Source organism: Cephus cinctus, unplaced genomic scaffold (assembly GCF_000341935.2).
Source record: "Cephus cinctus unplaced genomic scaffold, Ccin1 Ccin1_scaffold1343, whole genome shotgun sequence".
In the NCBI taxonomy this organism is placed as follows: domain Eukaryota; kingdom Metazoa; phylum Arthropoda; class Insecta; order Hymenoptera; family Cephidae; genus Cephus; species Cephus cinctus.
In genome coordinates this window covers 1,120,030-1,138,207 of record NW_014333756.1, presented here as the reverse complement: position 1 = coordinate 1,138,207, position 18,178 = coordinate 1,120,030, and the positions used below count along the sequence as shown (strand labels likewise).

General features: G+C 39.1%; 1 protein-coding gene, 2 long non-coding RNA genes and 1 other non-coding gene across 13 annotated transcripts in view; 1 reads left to right on the top strand and 3 right to left on the bottom strand.

Annotated features, from left to right (window-relative positions):
* Window positions 1-18,178, top strand: part of LOC107273038 (ankyrin repeat domain-containing protein 6) — a 48,599-nt gene that overhangs the window by 12,320 nt on the left and 18,101 nt on the right. The window contains exons 1-4 of one of the 8 annotated variants that reach the window (XM_025090362.1): window positions 1,246-1,287; window positions 3,587-3,692; window positions 5,145-5,243; window positions 18,012-18,113. In XM_025090362.1, the coding sequence (XP_024946130.1) occupies window positions 1,259-1,287; window positions 3,587-3,692; window positions 5,145-5,243; window positions 18,012-18,113 (336 nt within the window). In that variant the 5' untranslated portion in view covers window positions 1,246-1,258. Of the gene's footprint in view, window positions 1-1,245; window positions 1,288-1,348; window positions 1,368-1,400; window positions 2,632-3,586; window positions 3,693-5,144; window positions 5,244-18,011; window positions 18,114-18,178 lie in introns of those variants that run through there. The other 7 variants (XM_025090363.1, XM_025090361.1, XM_015750834.2 and 4 more) reach the window with 7 other exon arrangements.
* Window positions 8,558-11,258, bottom strand: LOC107273042. Of its 3 annotated transcripts, XR_001539123.2 has the most exons (4): window positions 11,039-11,258; window positions 10,849-10,937; window positions 10,647-10,769; window positions 8,558-10,586 (listed from the first exon to the last, which is right to left on the bottom strand). It is a non-coding gene; the product is annotated as an uncharacterized LOC107273042 (long non-coding RNA). The 3 variants fall into 3 exon arrangements; XR_001539122.2 differs by having other exon boundaries at window positions 10,849-11,258; XR_001539124.2 differs by having other exon boundaries at window positions 8,558-10,562; window positions 10,849-11,258.
* Trnar-ucg lies at window positions 14,386-14,458 on the bottom strand. The gene has a single exon. It is a non-coding gene; the product is annotated as a tRNA-Arg (tRNA).
* Window positions 14,758-18,178, bottom strand: part of LOC112495145 — an 8,138-nt gene continuing 4,717 nt past the window's right edge. The window contains exon 3 of the long non-coding RNA XR_003061439.1: window positions 14,758-14,929. This is a non-coding gene — a long non-coding RNA (uncharacterized LOC112495145). The remainder of the gene's footprint in view (window positions 14,930-18,178) is intronic.

The window sequence follows — 18,178 nt, the reverse complement described above, 5'->3', positions numbered from 1 at the left end:
GTCTTCGGTCATGATTGGAAGGTCATTTTTAAAAATCCCAATCTCGTTACAGCTTCGAAGAAAAGAATAATAAAGCTTTTGACGGTTAACCCATGAGTATAAAGAACCACGCGAAGAAATTATACGAGTGTAGAGTTTCGTTGGTTAGAAAGAGAGAATCTTATACGGCTATTGTTTCTGAAAATTAATAACGATCCCTTTGAATTCAGACAATGGGGTCTTGAGATCATTAAGAAGATGATCCTTAGGGATCGTGTAACGGTGAAGTGACCGATCCTTATTCTGCTCGGCACGAAATCCTGCCACGTAACGTGAAACGTGGAACGTGGAACGTGGAACGGACAGGAGAGGTCAAGATGGCGATTTATACCATCCGATAATTATACGAGGATCGTGACGGATTCGATGATCCGTGAAGACAATGCAAGGAATGACTTGACAATCTAAATAATTTTTCATTAAATAATCGCAATCACGATAAAATATTGAGAAATATGCACGTTACGTGACTATAAACAAATAACGATACGGATAACAGCGAGCAATGACGTCACTGCGAAATATCAAATATAATTATTATTTATCTATATACGTCAGAATGATTTCTTATGCTAAATCAAGTACAGTACTCACGCTCGTAGGTTGTGTCAAATAATATATTTACTTTGACAATATTGCATAAGACCTTACTTAACGGCAGCGACAAAATAAATTCATCAATTGCAAAAGACTCGCCGAAAATTCAGAGCCATGAATTTTAATGTGGATTTGAGAAAAAAAAAATTAGTAAAAATAGCAGTCGCGTGATTGAATACAAAAAATGAAATATGTAATATATCGTGTAAGTACCGATCATCCCCCGTACTCAATGACCCGTACCGACACTGTACTTAAGGAGCATCAAGATCATCGATAAAGTAAACAGAGTGAAATTACACGCTCGACTCGTACTTTTGCGAAACCTCATAGCACAATATTACACGGGATAGAAAATGGCACAAAATCGTGACTGTGGTCGAGTCACGTGACTGTTGGGTTTAAATCTATTACACAACTTCGTGATCCTCGTTAAAGAATTGAAGAAGAAATTTTTTATAAGTTTAAAAATAAACATCCTTACTCCACTATTACTGTATTCTCGTTGCTCGTATAGCTATTCAGAACAATCGTCATGTGTTGTGTACAGCTATGCAATATATCTATATGCTATATTTATGCATGATGGAAAACCGGATGAGGTTGGGTCGTCAGTTAAGTCATGGATAACCAAAGTCATCATTCCGAGCGGTCAGTCATTCTTAGTGCATTATCATCTTAGCATAGCAGGCTGTATATCCTTATAGCATATATATATATATAAGAGCTTGGTAAACCTATGGCATCGTAATCTACCTGGCTTATTGTAGAACGTCTTTGCGAATCGCGAATCGTAAATGCTGCGAATTCTAGTTGTATACTCGTATATCTATTTTCTCGTGCGACACGTATAATGCGACTACTTCTTGCCGATGAATTTGTACTACCGATGTTACCTGCGCTGAATACTCGTTTTCTCGTGTAACCAAGTCTCTATATATGTACTGTATATAGTTCTGGTATACCCTGTGTATATTTAATTCGTAGCTGTGTAACGTGACTGTGTATATTTGTGAGTTTGGGTAGAGTACTGCGTTTGCCGTGTTTTTCTCGAAAGCTCTGGAATTTTCGAGCGAGACTCTCGTGTATTCTTCAGTTCCACCATTGGTTAAATAGGCTTTTTTCTTTCGTACAACTCGGTTCCAGTGTGATTTCTCGAGGAAACGTTGCAAGTTATAGACGATCTGTAGTTGCTTATATTTTTTCCGCAGTGTTATGAAACTGTTTAGTGAGTACTGTTTATTTTTGTTTTCCCCTAACGTTACTTATGGGATGTGTGTTGATAGATTTTATAAAATTTTGCAGACTGACAGTTGTCAATATATCGTCAGATTGTACTGTTGGACAAAAAAAATTGTTAATTAAAAAAAGATATCGGTCGTACAATTAGTATTGAGATATACGTGTTAAATAAATTCCACGAAACCCGTTACGGGATCCCGTATAAATTCCACGTGGAGCTTTTTAGCCACGAAAGGGACCCGAGCCGTTACTCAAAAATAAAGGAAGCCGAGCGAGCGCGTAAAAAAGGAAAGTCCAATAGAATCCGGAGAGAATCCGTTATGACCGTGACAGACGTCGACTGCGCGTCAAGAAGTTGAGAAAGTTTTGAAAAAGAAGGAACGACTGTGAAATAAGAATATAATAAAGAGAAATAAATAAAGCTAAATAAAAGTAATGCTTAGTGAAACTGCGCGAGCCTGAATGAACGCGGATAAAAATAAATTTCCTAATTCCGTTCCGCATGGTATAATCCTTCTGTAAACCAATTAATCCAGCATGATAGTAAAACCAACAGAGGCAAGCTCGAACAGCAGGAAAAAGCGTGACGCTCGTGCATGATAGTTTTTCTTTTTTCTCTACTCGGGCTTCGTCCATCTATTCTTCTCTTTTTCATCGTCAAGCATAAAGGTCAGACATGCCCCTAACTAGAGCTGAGGTGCTGCTCGACATGTACGGGCACGCGGATGGAGGCATTTCCCGTGCTTACATCATGTAAGTCCCCGTAATTAGGGCCCTGTTAATGTATAAGCCGCATTCGTCCAAAGACGTCGGTTATGCGTAAAAAATATCTGAAGAAGAAAATTCCACGAGAGAATTGCGGTCTATTGACTTTTCGAACTGGTTTGATGAGTCGTGACCTTTTTTTTTTTTTTTCGATTTCCTTCATTTTGCTTCATGTCTAACATTTTTATCGAATACTCGCAAGGTTCTAAGGGAATTTAATTAAATCGACGACAGGACGTACCTACGGCAGTCATCAAGAGTCCTCGCGTATAATCTTACCTATCGTAACGTAGCGTAACGTGCATGTCCGGTATAAATAAAATATTTTATACAAACCTACACAGTCTATACAGCCTATGCGTTTCTGTGATTCGCTTGGAAGTGCGTTGTTCGCAAAACCATCAAAAAATTACACTCGACTCTGAGAGTCTGCGCGGTTGGTGAAATTTCACGAGGTTTTACTTTGCGACGTGTAATAAAAGACAAAATAAATAAAAGGTATGATCTTGAATTTGCATAGTAATAGTCATCGAGGATACTTGTGAGGTTAGGGGTGTATGTTTCACTCCGCGTACGCAGACAGTGTATTCATTGTTTTCATGGACAATGGCGCCGTGTATCATTGTTACTCTTACGGGAAATGTCACCGACCCCATAATGAAGACGACGCCTCGTCCTTCCCTCCTAGTCGCACATTTTGGTGTTATGTTAATTTACCCCATTATGAATGAGCAATGCAGACGGTCTGGAGCGTCACGTAAGACGATGGCAGTCGGCGTTCCTTTTTTTATTTTACATATATTGCACGTTACTCTTTGTCTCTACCTTTCGTGGTAGCTACCTATACTCGAAATATATTTGTTTATACTGTGTGCGTGGTAAATTCTATTGGTACGTTGATTATTCATATTATTATTTAGAACGGTGCTTTGTACGATTACAGATGCCTGGCTGGAATGGCAGAGAAGGTGCGCGAGGCGTCGGCACGGGGCGACGCCGTGCGTCTCGCACGCCTCCTGGACGACGGCATAAAACCGTTAGCGGATGAGGTAAGTCAAATAAATATTTGAAAAAAAAAAAAAAAATTAAAAAATTAAATAAAATTAACTATACATTATTAGTAATAAGTAATGATTATATGTATATATTGCGGTTTTCATATAATCATGTGTAGATACGGTTCCATTAATTTACGACAAATTCTAATGAAGGAGAATTACCCACGCTCTTGGTCTGACACAGGCTTTACGGTAAGGCCCTTAAAGAAAATAGTCCACCTTAATGCCGACGAGGACCTGAAGGCGGCACTCTTAAAGAATAAAGTCTCTTTCTATTACGGGACTTATGTAAATTTCCAGGATAAACGTCACTATTGACTCACACGCTTTTAATTAAATATTCATTCTTGTTTCTTTACTTTTGACACTTTCGTATTTTATTTTCTACCTGTTTTTTTTTCCCTAAATCATTCTCTGCCATACGAGTCTATGGCATATATATACGTATTACTTCCATGGCATCGATGCGCATATATACATATATATATACCCATGAGACGAGAAAATGGAGTTCGTTATTAGACAACTGTGTTCGATTAACATAGGCGCGAGTATAACTAAAGCACGGAGTATGGCAATTTGTCAGATTGTAAAGTTAAAGCAGAAAGAGAGTAGCAGAAAGAAGGATTAAACCCCCTAGAGGTAATGGGCCTCAATTATACGAGCATTCGTTACAATTATTCCTCGAATTAATTACCTTGCTTCAATTGATTACTCGCTGGTCCGCCATTTGCTTCACGTCCCTAGCAAAACTGGCTTCCTTGGCCAACTAGTAGCCAGCTAGACCAGCTACCTGGCCAGTTACCTATCACGCATATTAAACTTTTTGATCCCATGATAAAGCTCGTCGTGGAAAATTAGTAAATAAAAATAAAAAAGTCCAAATTACAAAAATCCTTCCGAGAACGCCTAACGGGTTTTTTGTTTTTCCCCTTACACGTTTTCCACTACCTCAGCAACCTTTTCCGTCATTTACAAAATCACGAGGGTTGTCCACACATCATCAGTCAACGTCATCACCGTACATGCCATAACGATCTCATGGTATCCTTCCCGCTGGTTTTCCATAACTTTCATTAGTGGCTTCTGACTATTTAAAATTTTTTAGGGAACTTCTTTTACATTACCTCCGGATACAAATTAAACTTGGTACTGACGGAGGACCCATCGTATATGCTCGTAGTAACGATGGACGTTTTGATTTTGTGTTTTACAAGTCTGACCAGTCGATGCCTTTTAATTATACTAATTGACACGTGATAGTCGACAGATAATTTTCTCATAGTGAATTATATACTGTATGTATTATACAATATTTATATAGCTATGTATATCTTGTGTATATATGTATATATAGGATTAACGAAATCCGAAAATTCAATGATATTTGGAAAAAATATTTTTGACAATTCCTTTTGGTAAATTTTTTTTTATTTCACACAGCACGCTCGTAGTCCTCTTCTATTGGCTGCTGCCGGTGGTCACGTGGTATGCTGCGAAATTTTGATTCAGCGCGGAGTGGACGTAAACGCCGCCGATAGTGTGAGTAAAATGTAGTATTTTACTTTTTGACCTTGTTTCACTTAACTCAAAAGAGAATTACGTATCATCTTATTTACGATTACCTACGGTGGCTGCAAAATGATTTTAACGCTGTAATCCATATATTTAAAGTGTCTGCCATTAGCGAAGTTTATAGCAGTTATATATGGCAGATCTAAACACATTCTAATTATATATACAATACCGAGGACAAAAAGGTATTGCATGTTAGAAACTATACGTTGATGGTATTACGGGGATTAATAAAATCCAGTCCGATAATTATCGTGTAATTACAGTGTCCTGATATCATAGCTCTGTAAAAGATAAGTACACCAGAAACCCGACATGTAAGCAGTATATATCGAAGAATAACTTTTCTCGGGGTGGCTTTTAATCAAGCAGCCATTTTCTTTCTTTTTTATTGTCGAGTTCTTCCCTAACGAGATAATTTGCCCTCTGCGAAATCGAGTTATATGCCCCGACGTACGTGAGGCAGGACGATGATACCACCGATCGTCCTTAAGGAGTTCAGTCGCATTAAAGGCTTAAGGAAATAAAAGGAAGAAAAGAAGAATTTTCGATTCCGGTAAAAAAAATAAGGATTGATGATACTTGGAAGAGACTCGATATTAAAGGAATCGCTTTTATCAACGGAGGTACCTATAGGCGATCCCATCGAACAATAATCGTCTAGGTACGTTAATGTTATCTTACCTTAAAGTTAGGTTAGGTTAGGTTAGGGACTGATCATCATCCCGATAATAATTCGTTGGTCTCGCCTATCTCGTCGGAACAAAGGAAAAGATCCTTCGTAGGATCAGCGAAGCCAATCAGGATAATCCTCTGGCAATCATTGGTTAGGATCTTGCTGAAGTTAGCGTCGTACATGGGACTGCACAATGCCGCCATTGCTTGAGTGACTGACGGCTGGATCTTCCCTTCCTTTCACGGAGAGAAAACACGTTTGGTTGGTTTCGCGTATAGCAGTATCTACGTACTATGGGCGAGAGTAACGTATAAGATAGCGAGAGTGTCTTGCTTAGATTAGACTTGCGAAGAAATTGTAAATTTAAAAAAAAAATTCAAAGAAATCGATTTTTGCCGCGCTTCGATTATTACGTAATATAGGATTTACGTTTAAATTCGTGAGGGCAGGCATTTACTATAGCTTGTAAAAATATGTTATTAGGTAAACACGTTAAGCCTATGAAATATTATATATCTATTAGGTGTGCGATGATGATAACAATGCTATGCACACAGCACGGGTACAACAAACAGGGCTGGTCGAGTAGACTGAGGCGAAGTAGGACTTTTTTCACGTGCTTCAACGTCCCGAAGTAATCGACCTGTAATCTAGCTCTAGTCGACATTCCACGATGATTTTATCGGCCGTACTCACCAGCTGCGGAGTCGCATTCAAGTGTGGCGAACGACGCGCTTCCCTATTCGCGTACATTTTTATGTACGTAGTTGTGAATGTGGCAGTGAAGAAAAAAGTACAAAGGCTGCAACAACAACGACATTTACGATAGTGTAATTTATCGTTCTCTTCACTTTTGGAGGCACTTTCGCATTCAGACGTTCAAACCTCACGGGTAACCGTCATTCCTACGCGTAGTTACGCGTGACGAATACCAGAGTGCGCGCGTATCGCACTATAAAACCGTGGAATAAGTAATGGCGAGAGAAAAGGGCAGCCTAGTAAAATATACTTTTACGAACACTAACAGAGTTACAATTAAGATACGTCGTGAAGTTGTCGAGTGATGTTTATTTCTCGCTCTGTAGAATTGAGATAGCCAACTACGCGGACACTTCCTCGTGATTGAGGTAAAAATAGTTACTTCATGACTTTATCGATAGTATGCTAATGATGGCGGACGAAGAGTATTAAGACGAGTAGAATACCGTTGCGTGGTTTTATCCCAAGGAGTGGACATACTTATTTTCATAAAATATCGTTCATGGTTTCATGGGGAATGCGCCTTACGGCATGGGGTCCCTTCGTGGTGTGGGATGACGAAAAGAAAAAGGACGAACGGTTAAAGAGGAAAAAATAAAAGTGAAAAAAAATATTCAGTGGAAAGGAAGGCCGTGCCCGTCTCGTGCCACGGAGTCTATAATTATGGAGGTTTCGGATAGCCTGCTTTCAAAGACATAGGCGTGTATCCTATGCCCGTAAGACTCGGAGTTGTATGAAGAATAAAAATTTTTTACAAACATTAAAAAATCTTGAATGTGCAAAATTCCTAAGTAACATTGAAAAAAGAAAACCTAGCTTACTTGTAACTGTATCATTTTTCACCAGAATAACATCCTTTTTCTCTCCTCGTTATGTTGTCAGACATTTTTGTTCTTCAGGACTTCTAATTCAGACCCGCCTAGGGATTTTTCTTTTTATCGAGCCTACATCTGTACCTACGCCAATGGCAATGAATTCTCGACGCGTCAAAAGGGGATCCAGGTAAAATTCCAAGGAATCGTATCAGGATTCGAAGGATCCGTAGCATCATCTTTCTAAGGTACAAGATCCTAAAAGCTTAACAATTTTATGGTGATCTTTCAAAGCCGACGAAAATTATTGGATATTTTAATTTTTTTTTATTTACTATCTCCTATACCAGTGATTCTCATTTGTATTTCACATTGACGAGTACTTTCACCATAATTGACCAATCGTATCAGAACCGAGAGCGGACAGTCCCACGAGACTGATCAAAAGCAGAAAACCGGTAGCGATCGACTTGGTAAGATCGAGAGAGATCACTCTGGTTCGTAAAGATCTATGGTCTGTTTTTATTTTATGAACAATAATAGATAGGATCCCATTGGTCTCCATTATTGGCCAATTACATATAGCTTGCATGTACGGAACAATATAAGAACGCGTGTGCCTATATATGTAAAAGGGATCTATAGATCGTAAGCAATAATTTGAAACTCGTTAACGCACCGTGGAAACGAGGCCTAGTGACTTATGGCAGCTGAGAAGCGAGACGATGGAAAGGATAAAGAATAGGTATATGGAGGGGAAGAAAAAAGAGACAAAAACAACTGCGAGAATTAACCTCACAAATTAGTCGAGAAAAAACAACGTGAAACTTTTGGAATTTCGAGTAGCAAATTGGGTCCTGATCAAAAGGTAGATTAAAAAGAAATGCAAGGTTGAAAAAGGAAACGAGCACTTACAGCACGATACGTAGAAGCGTAGAAAATGGCACGTCGTTAGTCCATTCGAGCTGATATATATATATATATATATATATATATATATATATATATATATATATCAGTAATAAATGAAGGAATAAAAATCTTTAGGAAGCACCATAAGCCCATGACTAAACGTTGAGTCTCCATTTTATAGTTTTATTTAACGATCCCATCCATGTATACGTAACATGCATACACAAATACTCACATTTTACCGCCATCTTGTCACATCCAACATCCCAATCGTTTATTCCTTAGGACTTTCATATGTTACCTTACAAGTATCATGGCTATAGTCACGCCGCCATGAAATTGAGACGTCTTATGGAATTCGCCGCGTATTACCTTTTAATTCGAAAATCATGCAAATGGCGAAGAGACGTGGAGAATCGTTGCTCCCATATGGTGATAATAGCAGAAGAGGGGACGCGATGGGGGGGACGGTATATAAAAATAAGTGGACGCGGGAGCGAAAGAGCGCATTGGGGTATTTTCAAACGATCGTATAAATATCTCGAATTTATACGACGAGTTTCTGGAGAATCCGGCGAAAAATTGTGTACCTATATAGTACAGTAACGCGAGTAAGTTTTATACAAGGCTGATAAACTTTTCGTTATACTTTCTTAGACCAAGCTGAATCGGTTGATGTTCTTTCTTCAGCGACTGTACAGGATTTTCTTCTATGTATCTATACTCGTATATAGATATATATATATATATATATTCATATATATGGTTACGGACACGTATGCTGATGTTGGTAAGTTTATGCTTGGAACAATGATACCCGTTTGACTGGTGTGCTTCCACCATTGCAAGCACCATAGTTCGTTCTGAGTTAGCCATGGTATTCTTGTCCTATACCATGCTACCGGTGCGATAGCATATTTTTTTTGTTATTAGTTATTTATAGTTGGTAACTCTAGATACTGTGGATGTACCAGAATCTAGTTTCAGAAGCAGCGTTGCCCTACGATTTATAGGGGTGTAAATGTAGTCCATGTGTCTAGCGTAATGTACGCATTGCATAACTTGAAGAAAAAAAAAAAAATGGGAACAATATTTTATAACTTTACGAGTCAAATTATCTCATAAACTTCTGTATCCTTTGGCAAGCTCCGATTATTCCCTTATTTTCCTAAATTCGAAGGCATTACACCGTCGGCGCCACTTGAAAGAACCTTTCGTTGGTTAAAAAAAAAGAAGGACGGAAACAACGGCAGCAAAGAGTGAAAAAAGGAAGGGAGGAGATTACGAGTTGCCGGGGCTCCATTAAAGTGCGTGTTCCTGCCACGACGGCGTGGAATTAGCGTGCATAATCCCGACAGAGTGGTTCGCGGTCGGTCGTGGTGAGATCGCGAGAAGAAGAAAAAGGTGCCGTGTAAGCAAAGAGGGTTGAAAGGAGATACTACAGGTGGAAAGAGTCCGAGAAATCGAAGCCACACGGCGTGTGCGCAATAATCGATCGGCAGGCAAGATCGTCAGATCGGTATATCCGGGAGACAAGCGGAATGGAATTCATTCGGTGCGATTTAATGCGCTCGCGTGCTCGCGCCATTTCGAGAACGATTTCGATTATTGTTCGATCGTTTGTACGTGGCGATCGTACATACATAGGATACGCGCATGCGCCAAGCCGGAGGCTGCGTAATTCTCGTAAAATATCGTGTAATTAAGTCTCGTCTTCCCCACGGAGATGAAGATCATCGATAAACAATTAAAATTCCCCAGCATGGCTCTCCGCGGTGTGGAGGGCGCGTTATAAAAAATAAAAAATTTAAATTTATCATTTATCCTCGGATTATCACGTGATCGGTGTACCTTCTTAGATCATTTATCCAGGCCCCACCAATTTGAGTATGCAATAATGATAATATCCTGTCACAGCATCTTCAAAGGACCGACGATCATCTTCAAACCTTTTGACGCTCATTTATAAAGTGTTACTTTACCCCTCGCGTACTAACCTTCGAGAATCATCGTTCTTCCCATCACGCCTGTCCTATCAATAACGTCGCGTTAATCGACCACATGCAAATTCGCCTTGCTCCAGCGACGTCCCTCATTGGCCTCGTGGTTCTGCTCAATCGGTGGAAACTAATTGCATGGCGTTAAACACGCCTGCATTTTTTTACACTCATTTATCATCGATCTCAGAAAATCGACTAACCCTATACTTACCAGTATACCTGTACACGACGTACGAGCACGTGTGAATATAGATATATAACGCCTTGTGAGTACTAATGTCCAATGCGAGACGTCTTAATGTCTTGAAGCCGTTCGGCAAGTTCTTGATGAGTCCTGAGGGAAAGAGATTAATAGAAATATATCTAATTATGTGCATTCGGTATGAGCATATCAATATAAGTGAATTACATACGGGGGCTTATACATGGTGAGCAGGGGGGGAGGAACGTTAATTAATCGCACCGTACTCTGGGACTCGGCGGAGATGCTTTTACAGGATTTCTAAGAAGTCAATAGTATGTATATATATACACGTGTACACGTCCATAGGTATTTATTATATAAGGTTAAGCCGCCGTGGCTTATAGCAGGCATGCATATACCTGCATATGGATAACTGACAGAAACGGGGAGAAAATGAATTTACGGCACCTTTAGAGCACGTTGAGCAACTAACACCTAGTACTCAAGGAGATTGACTAATTAATAGGGTTATCAGGATGCTTGCTAAGACGGATCTTAATCGTGGCACGTAAACACTTAAGGATGAGTTACTGGGTTAAAGCATAAAGTATTTCCAAGTAAGAAAGCTTTGAATCACGTTCTTACCGGCAGCCACCTTTGTCACGTAATAGAAGTCAGAGTTGATGTTAGATTAAGGTACCAGTAGTTCCCAGCGGTTAACGTCAGATGGCGACGCTTCATAATTTCATATAGCTGAACTAGAACCATGCTGGAACGCGTAGGAGCCACGTAGAGAGAGAGAGACAGCCTGAAAATAGGCCAATGCAGTATGTTGGCTACGTCGCGCGCTGTCTAGTCGCTCATAAAGTTAACACTGAGAATAGGTATTGCTTAAGGGGAAGATTAGGTAGTACTGTCTGGACATTGTACGTCTGAGAAAGTTATGCGCAAATGAAATTTAATTAAATTCAAAATGCTACGACGTGCAAGTGACGTTTACATACGTTTTTTCGGCACTTAAATGTGGGCAGCCCAATATTCTTGCTGGGTCCGTACACCACAGCGCAATTCAATTTGAAAAGAACAGCTCACCACAGAGCGTGAGTGACATAGTAGGGACATTACAGGGCTGCCTCCGAATACAACGTACGCCTTCCAGTATACCTATATTTCAGTGTTCCATATACATTTTTCAATCTTCTCTGAACAATGACTCACGGTAGAATCATTAGATCCTTACAATTAGTGATTCTTGTTCTCAAGTATTGTATTAGTATTACGATGCTATAGTATAGATACGGTACCGTATTATATCTTCGGTCTTTATATGTAAAATGGAACCCATTATTCGTACCGAGACGATACTTTTCATTCACAAGTCATTCACGTGTAATTAGTTACTGTTTAGACGTGATACGGATCTAGTTTAATAAGCAATTATAATCTCGAATCGGCTAACCTTAGTAGAGATGCTTAGGAACGATTTATCCTGGTAACAATCCATAGTGCAGTCACGACTTGCCACGGTTTAATCGGGTTTATCGTACCAGGAAGGTATTTTCTACGATTAGGCCTTTCTCCACTTTCAACACAGTCCGCCCTGCGTCCTGGAGGACTCAACAGAAATACTAGAATAATAGAACTGACTTAACTATGTTTTATTACAAAAATAACGATAATTTTAATGATCACCTCGTGCAAATATCCCAAGTTCACTCGGTAAATTTTGCCTCATAAAATATGCTAGTAATTCATATCAAATCGATAATAGGTTAGTATTATTCTCGTAGCGATTTACGAGATCGCGGTTTATGTGACAACGCTTTTTTCGGACACGATGAACAGAGACAAGAAGGACGGTAAATAAAAGAAATAAATCTAGTGGAAGTAGTGCTTAGACGAGCAGGCGGAGCCGGAAGCAATTTTAACTAAATGTCATACTCAGCCCTTTAATCGTGCTAGTTTGCTCATTAATGCAAAGGACGCCGGCCGTATAGGATATACTTCGGTGTAATCTGTCGGGATGATTGTAATTTGTGGTGTCAGAGCCAAGGCCTCCTACACATAGGTGCTCAACTAAATGTTCCTCATCCAGGTAATGAGAGGATTCCACCGTGCCGCTTGCATTAGAAAAAATGATCCTTGAGCTATTTCATCACCTACACGCACTACACGTTAGTACACCACACGTCAGAAACCGTATACATTCACGTAGAAATGCATCATGAACCCGTACACAACGGTCTCACGTGAGTCAATAATTACCCCAGACTGATCCAGGCTTCACGATACGCCTTTTCTAGGGACAATTTTCCAGGTTGATCGCCGGCATCATACCGAGCGCCACTCAACCAGTTGCGTTAGTTCGTCGAACTAACGATGCGTCGAGAACTAAAATAGTGAATGAAAATACATACAATTTTTCATCTGACACGTACCGGCGGCTCATAACAAACAGGTATTATTTATATCTCTACGTGGATGAAATCATGAAAAATAATTCCCGCGAGACTTTTACGATGATACAATGATTTTGCCGAAGGAACATTCGAAAAGTTCGCTCGTAAATGAGTAGATAATAATTATGACGCGACTTAACTGCCAATGGATTTAATTATAGGGATTCGTCGGTACTGCGAACTCTATGTAAATAAACGGAAATGACGTGGTGCGACCGCCCACGCATTGATTTATCGTAGGTAGCCCTAAGAAACTCATACTCCCGTCCTTTATATATGTACGTTCTACGTCGTAATATCTTTTAATCCTTTTATTTACTTCCTTTTCATTATTCCTTCCTTCCTTCTCCCGAGTCCCATGCTGCATCGCGATAAAACACCGTATAACCATGTACGCCACGTTTCTCGCGATTCTTCGAGCCTGCACGTACACTTCCGGTCATGGGTCAACTAGAGACGCGTTCTCTTACTCCTATATCTCGAATTCTCCTTTTGTACATTATCCTACTATCTTTATTCCTTTTTGATATTCTCATGCTCTATGGGGAGCGGTTATACTCCATTACTCTCTTTATGTATTACTCCACTCTGTATTATCCAACTTGTTCCCTTTGATTCTCTGTGTGATTATTTCCATTATTTAACATAGATAGTACTGTTATCTATTCTTACCTGGTCATTCTATACAACAAGTATTTATACTAAATTACTCTTCGTACAATGGATATACGTTCTATGTATGTATAGATATACGGGACAGTTAGGTTCCAACTGCATTATACTTTTATTTTACTGACATTTTGATTATAGTTATTAATTTAAGGGAGTATGAAACATAAAAGTAGTTAATGAAAATTATTATAAAAATAGTGGTCATATTTAAGGAGCATTATGTATGGCTTCTAATTAAGAATTCTCAGAACCTCACTCTCTGACATTATTTTTTTTTTACCTAAACAGAGATCCTGGCTGCTGGTTAACATAGATAACCCTCCCGTTTATTCCCTTCGCTCGCAGCAAGACACGATGGGATGAAAACAAATTGCCCTACGATAAATCTACGTTGTATTGAGAATGCTTGAAAAAAATTTCTATATACAATTCGTGAGGTCTGAAGTGATTTTATTGAAAACATAGTTAACACCAACAACACGAATCTCATATCATTCAGTCTTTGATAAATGACTTCTTTAATCAGCATTGCTATAGATAAACAGTAATTCACGTGTCATCGAAATTCAAATAAACGTATAAACGCAGTCATGCTGAATGTCACGAATTTTCAAATTTTGACCTAAAAAATTTGACGACCGTGACAGGATTCGAACCTGCAATCTTCGGATCCGAAGTCCGACGCCTTATCCGTTAGGCCACACGGTCTGTTAAGGGTAGCTACCCCAAGGGTGAAGTCGACAGATGAGAAAACATATAAAATCGATATTCATGCTTGTAAAATAGCCTTGATATCATCGTGACGAACGTCTCACACTTTTAGTTCAATATGACGATCGATTCAAGTATCGAGTCTTTCACCTCTCGCATCGAAACTACCCTTAGCAAGTAATTCCCTAGTTTACCGACCAATTTATACGTATAACAGTATACCTATATGTACCAAATCCGTACACAATAAAAATATTCATAACTACGACAGTAAACTTCTTAAAAATAAATCGTCGGCCACACAGCACACTTTTGGTATTCCCCTACCAAGTGAACCGCACTGTGATTTTCGTATAAATTCCTTATCAATCGGACGCAGTGGTACAGCCTGTATCAGTCTGATGATCGTCGGACAGTCGTAAATCGAAATGCATTGTCCCGGTAGATCGGTAGGCGATCTGCAGTCCTCTGTAAGAATAAAAATATATAATAATAAAAAACGATTAAAATTGATAATTTCAACGATTCGATATTGTTATATAAAATTAATAAATTTTTCATTTCTCTTACGTGCAAAAGTCACGGCCGACAGAACCATCGTCGCCATTAGGAATCCCCGTACTTTCGACATGTCGTTCGAGAGACTGAAAATTGCTCGGCAGCTTCGTCGGTATTTATATGAGACGTAGGTAGAGAGAGAGAGAGAGAACGAGAGAGAGAGAGAGAGAGAGGGGGGGGCAAAGACGTAGAGAGAGGGAGAAGGGAGACTGAACCATACATATCTGCATACGGATTGACGTAGGTAGAGAGAGAGAGAGAGAACGAAATCCCCGTACTTTCGACATGTCGTTCGAGAGACTGAAAATTGCTCGGCAGCTTCGTCGGTATTTATATGAGACGTAGGTAGAGAGAGAGAGAGAGAACGAGAGAGAGAGAGAGAGAGAGAGGGGGGGGCAAAGACGTAGAGAGAGGGAGAAGGGAGACTGAACCATACATATCTGCATACGGATTTAAAAAAACAGCAAAGAATCAAAGTATTGGAACGCTCGACGCAAACGCAACGCCCGACACCGGTTTCACAAGTATCTGCACGCGGGAATCTCGAGATTCTTCGGACGGCCAGTCAGCCAATTCCTTTGGCAATTCTAATTCCAGCCAAGTAGTTTCAGACTGGCGTAAGGAAGCGAGATATCGGTAGCACATGAGAGAGTAAAAGGCTGGGCATAAGAGAATGATCAATCTGGAGAATCCACTCTGATGAGATGATTAAGAAAAGTACGCGGAAAAGGTCGACCTTCATCTGTCACGTCTGCTATTATCCAATCCGGACGGCGAATCCTGTCCGGGTGTAAAAAATATGGTGTCGAAGAAAAAAAAATAAAAAAGTACCTTGCTTGAGATTTTATCAAATGGCTTTCACTGGTGACACTCGATAACTTTTTTTTTTTTTCGTTGCAGGAAACACGTTGTATATTAATATACAACATTTTTTATAATTACAACAACAGGCAATTTTTGTCAACTAGCAAAAATTAGATGTCCAATTATGTGGAAAATAATTCAATGATGATGACCGTTTTCGAAATTTTAACTGGTTGAAAAAAATTTTATTGGTTCCGTAAGGCACGTGCAGTTATAATATTAATTTTAATAGGCACATTTTATACTAAATCTCAAACTGTCTAGATCTTTTCTCAATTTGTAGATTTTTTTTAAGTCTGGACCATTAGACCTCACGCTGTGTAATTTCGGGTACCGATTTGTATCGCAGCTGGATATCAAGCGAATATACAATATAGTTTAAATGTCTGTCTTTCCATCACGATTTTCACTAATTAATAAGCCAGTGGATTTATCACGTTTCTCGCAACAGAGAAGGATTTATTATCTTACATTGTGAGTAAGGGTTTATTATTTTCACGAAAAAACTTGGAAATCGTGACTAACCGAACTTTTTCGGTATACTTTTTAAATTATTGTATACTGACGCTTACTTACACGTATACTACACACAATAACAATAATAGTAATAACGCAATCTTTGCGGTTGGCAACCGCAGTCGTTTAATTAACAGTTACCAAGTCGTGGATTGGGATAATTCTCTTGAAATGGCTTCTTTGTACTGGCAATGTATGTAGTTTGTGGTCAATGCCGAAAATGACTACCTAAGCGACGAAGTGACTGTAAATAAAAAAAAAAGTCAAGGAAAAAAATTCCCCAACTGACGACACAAATAATTATGAATTCCTACTCTTTTTTTTTCATCTACGTGTAATCGTTATCGTAATTGTGAACAATTTTTTTTAATATTTTAATATTAGTTAAAGTCAAGGTCAAGGTTGGCAGCATTTTTAAAAAATTTCATAACCGCCCTAAGTGATTCCACTTATTTTCCTGGACTAATGACTCAGATCAATAGGTTAAGAATGATTTTTGTCTCTAACCTTAAAGATACGTTTATGGAATATCGGTATTGGTCAGCTAATGAGATATCCTTCGGTATTATGGTATCTCTTGATTTATGGCACTACGGTTAAAGGAGGTCCTATCCTAACCCTAAACAAAGCATATAACGCATCGATTTCGAATAGAACTCACGGCTTGACTGATGATCGTATCACTGAACACGAAGGAAGTCATTTTTGACGCTAACCAAAGCCTGGATGTAACTCCTGTATATAATATTATTTTTCTTTGCTTTTCTTCCTCTCGTATCTTTCGAATAGCATAGCTTTCTATATATATATATACACACACCACGATATCGCACCCCGTCGTTTTCTAATGGATGGACAGACAGACCAACCCTCTTTCGATACCGGGTGGCCGTTAAAATTGGAAGAAAAAAAAATGATAGAATACATCCAACGTATTGCCTGACAGTTGCCTGAAATATGTAGAAAGTAATGTAGATTTGTTGAAGGTTAGGTAATTGTTCGTTCTTTTTTTTAAAACAAACATACAAATTATGCAAAAAACCGCGGAGAATTAATTTGTACACCTAATATAAACAACTTTGCTTGTATCACTCGTTAAAAAGAGTTGGCGTCACATTACCACAACGGTGAATCACAACCGTGACTCTGTACGCTTGGTTCTTCAGAAAGACGTAGCTACTGCTTTTTTTCTCCAAGTTTCAATTGCACAATTTTACAAATCTATAGAACATCCTGCTGATCGACGTTCAATATTAATTATAAGCAGGCACCTCAGCATGAGTACTTCGAACACGTTTCCAGTCGTATTAAATGTTTAAGAAGAGCTCGACGTCATCTTCGAAGTCTACGTTTACCGGTACCGTGATGAAACTTGATAAATAAAAGAAAACGGACATCACAAACAGGGTCCTCGGAAGACTAGATACACGAGTAGACACGCCCGGGCGTCGTAAGATATATTAATGACACGTCAGAGTCAAGTTTAATGATTCCTGTACAAACTGGGTTAATCACCCGTCAAAATATAATTATTCCACCGTGCAGGATCGCCGGTAATATCAAAGTTTTTATCCAGCCTCTCATTATCATCGTCATCTTCATTTTCTTACAGTCGGGCGTGACGCCATTGCAAAGAGCAGCGGCGGAGGGTCATCTGGATGTTGTGGAATTGCTACTGAAACATGGCGCTGACATCGGTCATCAAGATACAGTGGTGAGTAATTCTTAAAAAAAAGATATATGTATATATATATATATATATATATATATATATATATA